The sequence below is a fragment of the Perca fluviatilis genome, chromosome 17, assembly GCF_010015445.1.
Source record: "Perca fluviatilis chromosome 17, GENO_Pfluv_1.0, whole genome shotgun sequence".
NCBI lineage: Eukaryota > Metazoa > Chordata > Actinopteri > Perciformes > Percidae > Perca > Perca fluviatilis.
In genome coordinates, this window is record NC_053128.1 from 33,052,816 (window position 1) to 33,066,452 (window position 13,637).

Genomic DNA, 13,637 nt, shown 5'->3' on the forward strand with positions numbered 1-13,637 from the left:
TTAGTAAATAAAATATTTTATTAGGATTTTATCCTGTTGCAAAACCATGAAGTACAACAGCGTATCACTGCTGTGTTTACATCAGAGCTCAGACTACTTTCACTTCTCAGGAACGGAGACTCAGACGGTCATTGTCACTGAGCGAGAGGTGAAATGGCGCAGAAAAGAGTTAAGCTGGACCGGGAAGCCTTCTCTTGTTCCATCTGTCTGAATCTACTGAAGGATCCGGTGACTACTCCCTGTGGACACAGCTACTGCATGAACTGTATTAAAAGCCACTGGGATGAAGAGGATCGTAAGAACAGCCACAGCTGTCCTCAGTGCAGGAAGACGTTCACACTGAGGCCTGTCCTGCTGAAAAACACCATGTTAGCAGATTTAGTGAAGGAGCTGAAGAAGACTAGACTCCAAGCTGCTCCTGCTGATCACTGCTATGCTGGAGCTGAAGATGTGGCCTGTGATGTCTGCACCGGGAGAAAACTCAAAGCACACAAGTCCTGTCTGCAATGTCTGGCTTCTTTCTGTGATAAACACCTTCAGCCTCATTTAGAATCAGAGACATTCAAGAAACACAAGCTGGTGGAGCCGTCCAAGAAGCTCCAGGAGAACGTCTGCTCTCGTCATGATGAGGTGATGAAGATGTTCTGCCGTACTGATCAGCAGCTTATCTGTTATCTCTGCTCTGTGGATGAACATAAAGGCCACGACACAGTCTCAGCTGCAGCAGAGAGAGCCGAGAGGCAGAGAGAGCTCGAGGGGAGTCGAAAAAACATCCAGCAGAGAATCCAGGACAGAAAGAAAGATGTGAAGCTGCTTCAACAGCAGGCGGAGGCCATCGATCGCTCTGCTGATAAAGCAGTGAAGGACAGCGAGAAGATCTTCACTGAGCTGATCCGTCTCCTGGAGAAAAGAAGCTCTGATGTGAAGCAGCAGGTCAGATCCCAGCAGAAAAGTGAAGTGAGTCGAGTCAAAGAGCTTCAGGAGAAGCTGGAGCAGGAGATCACTGAGCTGAAGAGGAAAGGCGCTGAGCTGAAGAAGCTCTCACACACAGAGGATCACAACCAGTTTCTACACAACTACCCCTCACTGTCACCACTCAGCCAATCAGCATCCAGCATCCATATCCGTCCTCTGAGCTGCTTTGAGGAAGTGACAGCAGCCGTGTCAGAAGTCAGAGATAAACTACAGGACGTCCTGAGAGAGAAGAGGACAAACGTCTCACTGACAGGGACTGAAGTGGACGTTTTACTGCAACAACCAGAGCCCAAGACCAGAGCTGGATTCTTAAAATATTCACATGCAATCACACTGGATCCAAACACAGCAAGCACACGGCTGTTATTATCTGAGGGGAACAGGAAAGCAACATTCATGTTGCAACATCAGCCTTATTCGGTAATGAGAAAACAACAGTCTTATTCTAGCCATCCAGACATATTCACTGAGTGGTGGCAGGTCCTGAGTAGAGAGAGTCTGACTGGACGTTGTTACTGGGAGGTGGAGAGGAGAGGGAGAGGAGTTGTAGCAGTCGCATACAAGAATATCAGCAGAGCAGGGAGGTCGGATGAATGCGGATTTGGACGAAATGATAAATCTTGGGCGTTACATTATAACAACAACGGTTATACATTTTGTTACAACAAAGTCCGAACTCCCATCTCATGTCCTGTGTCCTCCAGAGTAGGAGTGTACCTGGATCACAGTGCAGGTATTCTGTCCTTCTACAGCGTCTCTGAAACCATGACTCTCCTCCACAGAGTCCAGACCACATTCACTCAGCCGCTCTATGCTGGACTTTGGTTTGATTATTGGTCTCCTGGAGACTCTGCTGAGTTGTGTAAACTGAAATAGACAGAAGTCATTTAAGGGTTAAATTCTGTGTTTTAACTCTTTGACTTATTTAGTCTCCATGTTTGTTGCTGAGAGCTGATAGTTGTGGGGTTTCTTCACTGCACAGTGATCAGTAGAGGTGTTAAGTTGGATTTCTGTGTGTTTGCTTCACTGAAGATAATATCCTGCTGCACGTCCACATACCATCAGGCCCGCAACGTTTCTTTTTTCTTTCTCTTGCCGTGTGTGTGTGTCTGTGTGTGTGGGTGGGTAGGTGTATGTTAACACAGTGGTTTTAATAGGGTGCGGTATAAGTTTTGCATTGAAACTGCTGTAAGGAGTAATCATTTTGTGTAGCTGGAGTGTTTTAAGTGGAAACTGATAGAGAAACTGGTAAAGGGGTAGCTAGTTGTGTGTAATATCATTTGAAGAAATATTGCAGTTAGCAAATTTGAAGGGTGTGATTTGTGTTATGTTTTTTTTGTTATTCAATCTAACGGCTAAATGTTATTTATACATTTAAGTTACTGTTCAGTAAAGAGTCCTTTTTTTTTAAAGAGTTGTCTGGGGTCAGTTATTCCAATACAGCACACTAGATTTGCTTAAATTAAACTAACATGAACAAAGTATTTTCTTCCTGTCTTCATTCCAGGGTTTCATACAAAGCTGACGGAGAGAAAATGTGAAACTGATATGAGAGTATAACTGAGGCACTTTTCCTCCTAAAACACGGACAAAGTACAGTGTTCATGTTTAGAGTCAGTCAGTCTCTGTCCTTCAACTTTCCTCACTAAAACTGCTCCGCACAGAGAAATGAGCAGAGTTTTCTACCACTTATTGCTTTTACAGCCAACAATTCCTCTCTGCACTGAGTCAATAAATATTACACAGACCTAAAAGTGGCAGGTTTGAACAAACATCCCAACTCAGACACCATAAAGCAGGGGTCTTCAACGATTTTTAAGCCACAGACCCAGGGGCGGAGCTTCATCACGGCGGGCCTCTCTGCTACCAAGTCATTTTAAAAATTAAAACGCTTTAAAAGAAAAAAGGTAAAATATCTGATGAATGCACGCTACAATGTGTCACTTGTTGGGCCGCAAGCCTATAAGTCAAATAAAACACAAAGAAAAGCCACATGTTTTGACAAGTCTGTACTGACGAACAAAGAAAGCAGTTTGCCACTCAAGTAACAATATTCCAGCACCACGGACAGCGACAGCTGATGGACAGCGATGCTGAACAGGCCATGTGAGCCCAATCAGTGCCACACTACATAATTGACATGGCACTATTATATGTTTGATAAGAAGAGCTGGATTCTCACAATGTGAGCTCATATGCAGTAATTAGCTTCTTTCAGCTAATAATCTGCAATGTGTCACTTTGGGCCCCGTTCTCGTCAAGTGACGCAAGATCGGCGGCATTTGAGGGGCCCCTAATTGACACGGGGCCCTGGGGCGGCTGAACCCAAGCACCCACGCTCTCTCCACTACTGCACAGACCCCTTAGCTGTAAGAGAGACTGAGCAGGGACCCCCTACTAAATATATTGGATAACATGAAGTTGAAAATTACTGGGCCCACAAGTATGTGTAGGGCGGCCTGAAGACTTTATACATCTTTTTTGTGCATAGAATCCTAAGCTATTTAAATAGCTTGATAATTGTAATAATTGGCATGATTTTATATGTATCTGTGGGTGGGTAGGGACTACCTTACCTATAAGTGCGCCCATAATAAGAAGGGATTTATATTTGCTAATAATATGTTGGATTCATTTTAGGACTTTCAAATTTTTGAAAAAAACTTACAACACTAATTTGAAGGCCCCTCTGCATTGACTCTGAGGACCTCTAGGGGTCCCGGACCCCTTTGAAAATCCCTGCCATAAAATGTTCATTATTAATTATTCAACTCTCCAAAACTCGGCAAAGTCAGTTTTAACAAAGTCAAAGAAACTGCACGTCCTCAAAGCTTTTATGAATGCTAGCACACGGTTTTATTACTAACATGTCTTATCATTCAACAAACGTTTGAAAATGTTACTATTAAACAATAAGTTTTAAGAATTTTAAGATCTTGTTGTAATTCATCCCATTCTGTCACTTACAGCCTATTTTGTTCTTTTAAAATTGTCTCGGCTGCTTACTAGTGTTATTTAGTGGAGAGGTATTTTTATGGTAATTTACATTTAAGCCTATGTGGGTGTTTTTAATTTAACCTTTATTTATCCAGGTAAGTCGATTGAGAACAAATTCGCATTTGCAACAACGACCTCGTCACATTCACGCACATGTTACCTGGAAGCTGCCCAGTACAACCACAGTCTGATCTGACCACATTCATACTGGAAGCTGCCCAGTACAACCACAGTCTGATCTGACCACATTCAGACCTGGAAGCTGCCCAGTACCAACCACAGTCTGATCTGATCACATTCAGACCTGGAAGCTGCCCAGTACAACCACAGTCTGATCTGACCACATTCATAACCTGGAAGCTGCCCAGTACAACCACAGTCTGATCTGACCACATTCAGACCTGGAAGCTGCCCAGTACCACCACAGTCTGATCTGATCACATTCAGACCTGGAAGCTGCCCGATACAACCCCAGTCTGATCTGCTGCCACTGAGCAGCTCCACTGGAGCAGTTGGGAGTTAAGCACCTTGCTCATGGGCACCTCAGTGGTGGTAATGAAGGAAAAACAAGCTGCTCTTTAACTTAACTTACCCCACCCGGATTTTATCCTGCCGATCTGGGGATTGAACTGGCGACCCCCCGCGTCACAAGCTTGCTTCTTTAAACTTAAGGCCACCACTGCCCCAGTAATGTGTGTGTGTGTGTGTGTGTAAAATTGTGAATAATGGCCCTGATGGCCCGTCATAAACATCTGCTCAACATGTCACAAAAGACACTGCAGAGCCAAATGATGTGTTGCATTCAGGTCCTGTGGGATTCATAGCTACAACAAGTAACTGATTTGAATAAGTTGTTTAGCCTGAATGTATTTAACATTAAAATACCGATTTTACAAAAAAAGCAGTTATAGATGAATTTGTCTTCCATGTTCTGTGTTTGAATTAATGTAAACAATATCATGTTTAATTTAATTTAGTTAAAGAACAACTCAGTCATTTAGTAAACTGGGGAGCTGTCTCCAGACCCTCTGATTCTAAGAAGAGTTTACCTCCTAAAAGTTGAAGTCAGCAGAGTTTTTAAATGAGAAATGAGCTCTGTTGTAAACAAGTGTTTCTGCATTCCTTATCGCATACTTTTTCTTTTACTTTAGTACAAACTGCAGCTGCTCTTACAAAGATACGTAGTAGCTGTGCACGTACAGTCTGCAAAATCAAAGGGACATCAAACTCTGTGATAACATCCCAGCTTTTGAGCCTCTTGCTCAGATATGCTACACAGAGGATTGTGGGTCAGAAAAGCATGCCGGCTTGCATACTGCAAAATGCAACCAGGTGCATTAGGACATATGTTAGGCGTACTGCATTTGATAGACTATGTATTGGTACATATTAAATCTTTCCCTGTCATCGGTAGTATGGGCATTGCAACACACCCAGTATCTCTCTCAAAGCGCCCTCCTCTTTACAGGAATGAACAAAGCCTGATAACTCCTCCCTCCTCTACCTGCTGTCACACGCAGCCAGCTCCACTCTGTGCTCATATTTCCTTGTTCCCTCCCTCCAGAGCCTCAGTTTGCATATGGGTGTAACCAACATGCTGGGGAAGTACAACAGCGCATCACTGCTGTGTTTACATCAGAGCTCAGACTAGTTTCACTTCTCAGGAACGGAGACTCAGACGGTCGTTGTCACTGAGCGAGAGGTGAAATGGCGCAGAAAAGAGTTAAGCTGGACCGGGAAGCCTTCTCTTGTTCCATCTGTCTGAATCTACTGAAGGATCCGGTGACTACTCCCTGTGGACACAACTACTGCATGAACTGTATTAAAAGCCACTGGGATGAAGAGGATCGTAAGAACAGCCACAGCTGTCCTCAGTGCAGGAAGACGTTCACACTGAGGCCTGTCCTGCTGAAAAACACCATGTTAGCAGATTTAGTGAAGGAGCTGAAGAAGACTAGACTCCAAGCTGCTCCTGCTGATCACTGCTATGCTGGAGCTGAAGATGTGGCCTGTGATGTCTGCACCGGGAGAAAACTCCAAAGCACACAAGTCCTGTCTGCAATGTCTGGCTTCTTACTGTGAGAAACACCTTCAGCCTCATTTAGAATCAGAGACATTCAAGAAAACACAAGTTGGTGGAGCCGTCCAAGAAGCTCCAGGAGAACGTCTGCTCTCGTCATGATGAGGTGATGAAGATGTTCTGCCGTACTGATCAGCAGCTTATCTGTTATCTCTGCTCTGTGGATGAACATAAAGGCCACGACACAGTCTCAGCTGCAGCAGAAAGAGCGTGAGAGGCAGAGAGAGCTCGGAGGGGAGCCGACAAAACATCCAGCAGAGAATCCAGGACAGAGAGAAAGATGTGAAGCTGCTTCAACAGCAGGCGGAGGCCATCGATCGCTTCTGCTGATAAAGCAGTGGAGGACAGCGAAGATCTTCACTGAGCTGATCCGTCTCCTGGAGAAAAGAAGCTCTGATGTGAAGCAGCAGGTCAGATCCCAGCAGAAAAGTGAAGTGAGTCTAGTCAAAGAGCTTCAGGAGAAGCTGGAGCAGGAGATCACTGAGCTGAAGAGGAAAGCCGCTGAGCTGAAGAAGCTCTCACACACAGAGGATCACACACAGTTTCTACACAACTACCCCTCACTGTCACCACTCAGCCAATCAGCATCCAGCATCCATATCCGTCCTCTGAGCTGCTTTGAGGACGTGATAGCGGCCGGTGTAGAAGTCAGAGATAAACTACAGGACGTCCTGAGAGAGAAGAGGACAAACGTCTCACTGACAGGGACTGAAGTGGACGTTTTACTGCAACAACCAGAGCCCAAGACCAGATCTGGATTCTTAAAATATTCACATGCAATCACACTGGATCCAAACACAGCAAGCACACGACTGTTATTATCTGAGGGGAACAGGAGAGCAACATTCATGTTGCAACATCAGCCTTATTCAGTAATGAGAAAACAACAGTCTTATTCTAGTCATCCAGACATATTCACTAACCTGTCTCAGGTCCTGAGTAGAGAGAGTCTGACTGGACGTTGTTACTGGGAGGTGAAGAGGAGAGGGAGAGGAGTTTGGGTAGCAGTTGCATACAAGAATATCAGCAGAGCAGGGAGGTCGGATGAATGCGGATTTGAACGAAAATGATAAATCTTGGCGTATATTGTAACAACAACAAATATACATTTTGTTACAACAAAGTCCAAACTCCCGTCTTCAGGTCCTGAGTCCTCCACAGTAGGAGTGTACCTGGATCACAGTGCAGGTATTCTGTCCTTCTACAGCGGCCTCTGAAACCATGACTCTCCTCCACAGAGTCCAGACCACATTCACCCCGCCGCCTATGCTGGACTCTGGTTTGATTATTGGTCTCCTGGAACTCTGCTGAGTTGTGTAAACTGAAATAGACAGAAGTCATTTAAGGGTTAAATTCAGTGTTTTAACTCTTTGACTTATTTAGTCTCCATGTTTGTTGCTGAGAGCTGATTGTTGTGATTTCTTCACTGCACAGAGTTCAGCTGTCAATCAAACATTATGGGATGATTTTAACATCTTTTAGTTTAGTTTAAAGATTAGTTTTTGTGCACGGACCGATGTGTTGTTTAAATGATATAGAAAATTTGTTCCATTTGGTTTTCTACTGTCCTTTTATTTAGAACAGCGTGATGCTTTGTTTTAGTCAGATTAAAACAGATATTGATGTTGGAAATATGGACGATGCTTAAAGACTGAGACGCGGTTCACATGTTATCTTGAGAAAGCCTGAGAGAAGAGAAATAAAGATCTTTACGGAGATGTAGATATTAGTTGTTGTTTGTTATTCATGTATCTCTCCATGTTATGTATCTGCGGGACAGGAAGATGTCTGTTAAATAGCGGTGTCTTGTAATCCCATGTGGGACGGGCCAAATGTTTGGCGTGACCCAGAAATAAAATCAATCTAAAAGTGTATTTAGTTTCTCTTCCACTGCATGGCTCTGAAGAGAGAAAGCACCAGACCTCCTTTATCCTACACACTTTGTGGACATTGGTAAAGAAATCTAGATTTACAATTATTTGTTGCGGACCAAATGTTTTTATGATAATCATTACCCAGTGTTCTCCCCAGAATTATTTTCAGCTGTGGCCGGGTGTTGAACATCAAAAAGTAACGTGAACCTGAAAACTGCGTAGTTTTTCTTTTAGCATCTCACATCACACTTTCAGTCACCATGACCACTACAGTCAGAAACATTGTGCCAAAATATGAACAACGCCACGGGTCAACGGGCTTATCTGCTAATGATAGCTACCAACCATTACCTTGAAACCATCCAGCAAATAGACGGTACCGGAGGGTGGTGCTACCTGAAACCGGTGATTTAACGTCACCGGCCATTTTACACAGTTTAACAAGAAAACCAAATATCGAAAGTGAACATTACTAGCTACGTTTTCATGTTGGTTTTGAGTGGTATGCACCCCACCAAAACCTGGAAAACAATTTTAAAAACAGTAACGTTAATACCCGCCCTGATGCAGCGGGACCGAAGCGCTGCTCGCTAACGCTATAGCTAACGTAGCTTTGTCTCATCTGGGGTCTGATAAACAGTAAATCAAACTAACATGAACAAAGTATTTTCTTCCTATCTTAATTCCAGGGTTTCATACAAAGCTGACGGAGAAAAATGATGAACGATATGAGAGTATAACTGAGGCACTTTTCCTCCTGAAACACCACCAGTACAGTGTTCATGTTTAGTCAGTCAGTCAGTCTCTTGTCCTTTCAACTTTCCTCTTACAAAACTGTTCCGCCACAGAGAAATGAGCAGAGTTTTTCTACCACTTATTGCTTTTACAGCCAACATTTCCTCTCTTGCACTGAGTCAATAAATATTACACAGACCTAAAAGTTGTAGGTTTGAACAAAACAACATCCCAACTCAGACACCATAAAGCAGGGTCTTCAACGGATTTTTAAGCCACAGACCCAGGGCGGGAGCTAGATCCTCAGTACAAGTGGGGCAGCTTCATCATGGGGCGCTCTGCTACCAAAGTCATTTTAAAATTAAAACGCTTTAAAAAGAAAAAGGTAAAATATTCTTGAATGAATGCACGCAACAATGTGTCTACTTGTTGAGCCAAGCAAGCCTATAAGTCAAATAAAACACAAAGAAAAGCCACATGTTTTGATGTAAGTCTGTACTGACCAACAAAGAAAGCAGTTTGCCAGTCAATATAAAATGTTTCAGCACCACGGACAGCTTAAGCTAGCTGATGGACAGCGATGGTGCTGAACAGGCCATGTGAGCTCAATCAGTGCCACACTACATAATTGACATGGCACTATTATATGTTTGATAAGAAGAGCTGATTCTCACAATGTGGAGTCATATGCAGTAATTAGCTTCTTTCAGCTAATAATCTTGCAATGTGTCACTTTGGGCCCCTGCTCTCGCTTAAGTGACGCAAGATCGGCGGTATTTGAGGGGCCCCTAACTGACATCGTGGGCCCCGGTGGCACCCAAGCACCCACACTTCTCACTCACTGCACAGACCCCTTGACTGAAAGAGAGACTGAGCAGGGACCCCTACTCAAATATATATTGGATAACATGGAAGTTGCAAATTACTGGGCTCACAAGAATGTGTAGGGCGTGCTCCTGAAGACTTTTATATACATCTTTTTTTGTGTGCATAGAACTCTAAGCTATTAAAATAGCTTTAATAATTGTAATAATCGGCATGATTTTATATGTATCTGTGGGTGGTTAGGGACTACCTTTACCTATTGGTAAGCCTCCATAATAAGAAGGGATTTATATTTGCTAATAATATGTTGGATTCATTTTAGACCTTCAAAATAAAAATAAAACTGACAACACTAATTTGAGGCCCCTCTGCATTGACTCTGAGGACTCCCCTTTAGGGGTCCCGGACCCCTTGTTGAATATCCCTGCCATAAAGTGTTGATTATTAATTATTATTAATAACAAATTCAGTTTCAACAAAGTCAAAGAAACTGCACCTGCTCAAAAGCTTTTATGAATGCTAGCACACGGTTTTATTACTAACATGTCTTATCATTCAACAAATGTTAGAAAATGTTACTAATGAACAAAAAGTTTTAAGAATTTTAAGATCTTTGTAATTCATCCCATTCTGTCACCTTCTATAGTACCATTTTGTTCTCTTCTTTAAATTGTCTTCGGGCTTGCTTACTAGTGTTACTCTTAGCGGAGAGGTATTTTTATGCAGTAATTTACATATAAGTCCTTGTGGTGTTTTTGGTTAGCTTAACCTTTATTTATCCAGGTAAGTCGATTGAGAACAAATTCTCGCGATTTGCAACAATCAACGACCTGTCACATTCACACAGTTACACATCTTCATAAACCTTGGAAGCTGCCCAGTAACACCATACAGTCCGGATTCGACCATTATTCATACTGGTAAGCCGCCTTAGTACAAATCACAGTCTGATCTTGATCACATTCATACCTGGAAGCCGTCAGTACCACCACAGTCTGATATGGATCATTATTCATACTGAAGCTAGTACCACCATTGTTCATCTCTTGATCACATTCATACTCGCTGCCCAGTAAACCAGCCCCATTCCATCATTATTCATACTGGAAGCTGCCCAGCACGCACCACAGTTCAGATTCCGACCATATTCGGCATTCCGCTGGTGTTGCCCATAGTACTTCACCACAGTCTGATCTGGACCACATTCATACCTGGAAGCTGCCTCCAGTACTACCTCACAGTCTGATTCCTGGAATCACAATTCATACTTTAAAGCTGCCCAGTACCACCACAGTCTGATCCTGTTCATGTAGAAGCTGAGAGAGAAATAAAGATCTTCTACGGAGATGTAGATATTAGTTGTTGTTTGTTATTCATGTATCTCTCCATGTTATGTATCTACTGGGACAGGGAAGATGTCCTGGTAAATAGTGGTGTCTTGTAATCCCATGTGGGAACGGGCCAAATGTTTGGCGTGACCAGAAATAAAATCAATCTAAAAGTGTATTTAGTTTCTCTTCCACTGCATGGCTCTGAAGAGAGAAAGCACCAGACCTCCTTTATCCTACACACTTTGTGGACATTGGTAAAGAAATCTAGATTTACAATTATTTGTTACGGGACCAAATGTTTTATGATAATCATTACCCAGTGTTTCCGCTTAGAATTATTTTCAGCTGTGGCAGGGTGTTGAACATCAAAAAGTAACGTAACCTCGAAAACTGCGTGTAGTTTTCTTTTAGCATCTCACATCACACTTTCAGTCACCATGACCACTACAGTCAGAAACATTGTGCCAAAATATGAACAACGTCCACGGTCAACGGGCTTATCTGCTAATGATAGCTACCAACCATTACCTTGAAACCATCCAGCAAATGAGCCGGTACCGGAGGGTGGTTACCTGAAACCGGTGATTTAACGTCACCGCTCATTTTACACAGTTTAACAAAGAAAACCAAATATCGGTGAACATTACTAGCTACGTTTTTCATGTTGGTTTTGAGTGGTATGCACCCCCATAACCTGGAAAACAATTTTAAAACAGTTACGTTAATACAGCGTCTGATGCAAGCGGGACCACGGCGTTACGCTAACGTTAGCTAACGTAAGCTTCTTGTCTCATCTGGGGTCTGATAAACGAGTAAATCAAACTAACATGAACAAAGTATTTTCTTCCTATCTTAATTCCAGGGTTTCATATACAAGCTGGCCGAGAAAATGTAGAAACTGATAGGAGAGTATAACTGAGGCGCACTTTCCTCCTGAAACACCGCAAGGTACAGTGTTCATGTTTAGTCAGTCAGTCAGTCTCTGTCCTTTCAACTTTCCTTACCAAAACTGCTCCGTCACAGAGAATGAGCAGAGTTTTCTACCACTTATTGCTTTTACAGCCAACATTTCCCTCTCTGCACTGGAGTCAATAAATATTACACAGACCTAAAAGTTGCAGGTTTGAACAAAACAACATCCCAACTCAGACACCATAGCAAGGGTCTTCAACGATTTTTAAGCCACAGACCCAGGGGGAGCTGAATCCTCAGTACAGTGGGGGCGGAGCTTCATCATGGGGCCCTCTGCTACCAAGTCATTTTAAAATTAAAAGCGTTTAAAAGAAAAAGGTAAAATATCTGATGAATCGCGCGTAACAATGTGTCACTTGTTGAGCCAAGTAAGCCTATAAGTCAAATAAAACAAAGAAAAGCCACATGTTTTGACAAGTCTGTACTGACGGACAAAGAAAGCAGTTTGCCAGTCAAGTAAAAATGTTTCAGCACCACGGACAGCGACAGCTGATGGACAGCGATGGTGCTGAACAGGCCTATGAGCTCAATCAGTGCCACACTACATAATTGACATGGCACTATTATATGTTTGATAAGAAGAGCTGGATTCTCACAATGTGAGCTCATATGCAGTAATTAGCTTCTTTCAGCTAATAATCTGCAATGTGTCACTTTGGGCCCGTTCTCCGTCAAGTGGCCAAGATCGGCGGCATTTGAGCGGTGACCGCCACCGGGGCCCTGGGGCGGTTCGCACCCAAGCACCCCACTCTCTCCACTACTGCACAGACCCCTTAGCTGAAAGAGAGACTGAGCAGGGACCCCCTACTAAATATATTGGATAACATGAAGTTGCAAATTACTGGGCTCACAAGAATGTGTAGGGCGGCCTGAAGACTTTATACATCTTTTTTTTTGTGTGCATAGAATCCTAAGCTATTAAAATAGCTTAATAATTGTAATAATCGGCATGATTTTATATGTATCTGTGGGTGGCTAGGGACTACCTTACCTATTGGTAAGCCTATAATAAGAAGGGATTTATATTTGCTAATAATATGTTGGATTCATTTTAGGACTTTCAAATAAAAATAAAAAACTGACAACACTAATTTGAAGGCCCCTCTGCATTGACTCTGAGGACCCCCTAGGGGTCCCGGACCCCCTGTTGAATATCCCTGCCATAAAGTGTTGATTATTAATTATTATTAATAACAAATTCAGTTTTAACAAAGTCAAAGAAACTGCACCTGCTCAAAGCTTTTTATGAATGCTAGCACACGGTTTTATTACTAACATGTCTTATCATTCAACAAATGTTAGAAAATGTTACTAATGAACAAAAAGTTTTAAAATTTTAAAGATCTTTTTGTAATTCATCCCATTCTGTCACTTACAGCCTAGTTTTTCTTCTTCTTTTCAAATTGTCTCCGGCTGCTTACTAGTGTTACTTAGCGGAGAGGAATTATTTTTATGGTAATTTCACATATAAGCCTTTGTGGGTGTTTTTGGTTATTTAACCTTTATTTATCCAGGTAAGTCGATTGAGAACAAATTCGCATTTGCAACAACGACCTGTCACATTCACACAGTTACACATTCATACCTGGAGGCCACCCAGTAACACCACAGTCTGATCTGACCACATTCATACCTGGAAGGCCTGCCCAGTACAACCACAGTCTGATCTGATCACATTCATACCTGGAAACGCCTACGTACCACCACAGTCTGATCTGATCACATTCATACCTGGAAGCTGCCCAGTACCACCACAGTCTGATCTGATCACATTCATACTGGAAGCTGCCCAGTAAAACCAGTCTGATCTGATCACATTTCACTGGAAGCTGCCCAGTACCACCACAG

The 13,637-nt window shown here is 42.8% G+C and overlaps 2 protein-coding genes across 3 annotated transcripts in view; one reads left to right on the forward strand and one right to left on the reverse strand.

Annotated features, from left to right (window-relative positions):
• Positions 1–13,637, reverse strand: part of helq (helicase, POLQ like) — a 92,644-nt gene that overhangs the window by 43,100 nt on the left and 35,907 nt on the right. The gene's annotated exons all lie outside the window — the stretch shown is intronic.
• On the forward strand, positions 97–2,069 carry LOC120545701 (tripartite motif-containing protein 16-like). Its single transcript, XM_039780253.1, has one exon. The coding sequence runs from the start codon at positions 154–156 to the stop codon at positions 1,849–1,851; it is 1,698 nt and encodes a 565-aa protein (XP_039636187.1). The 5' UTR covers positions 97–153; the 3' UTR covers positions 1,852–2,069.

Bases quoted from the DNA above. Each gene is read 5' to 3' on its own strand.
- LOC120545701 (XM_039780253.1), top strand. From the start codon at position 154: ATGGCGCAGAAAAGAGTTAAGCTGGACCGGGAAGCCTTCTCTTGTTCC.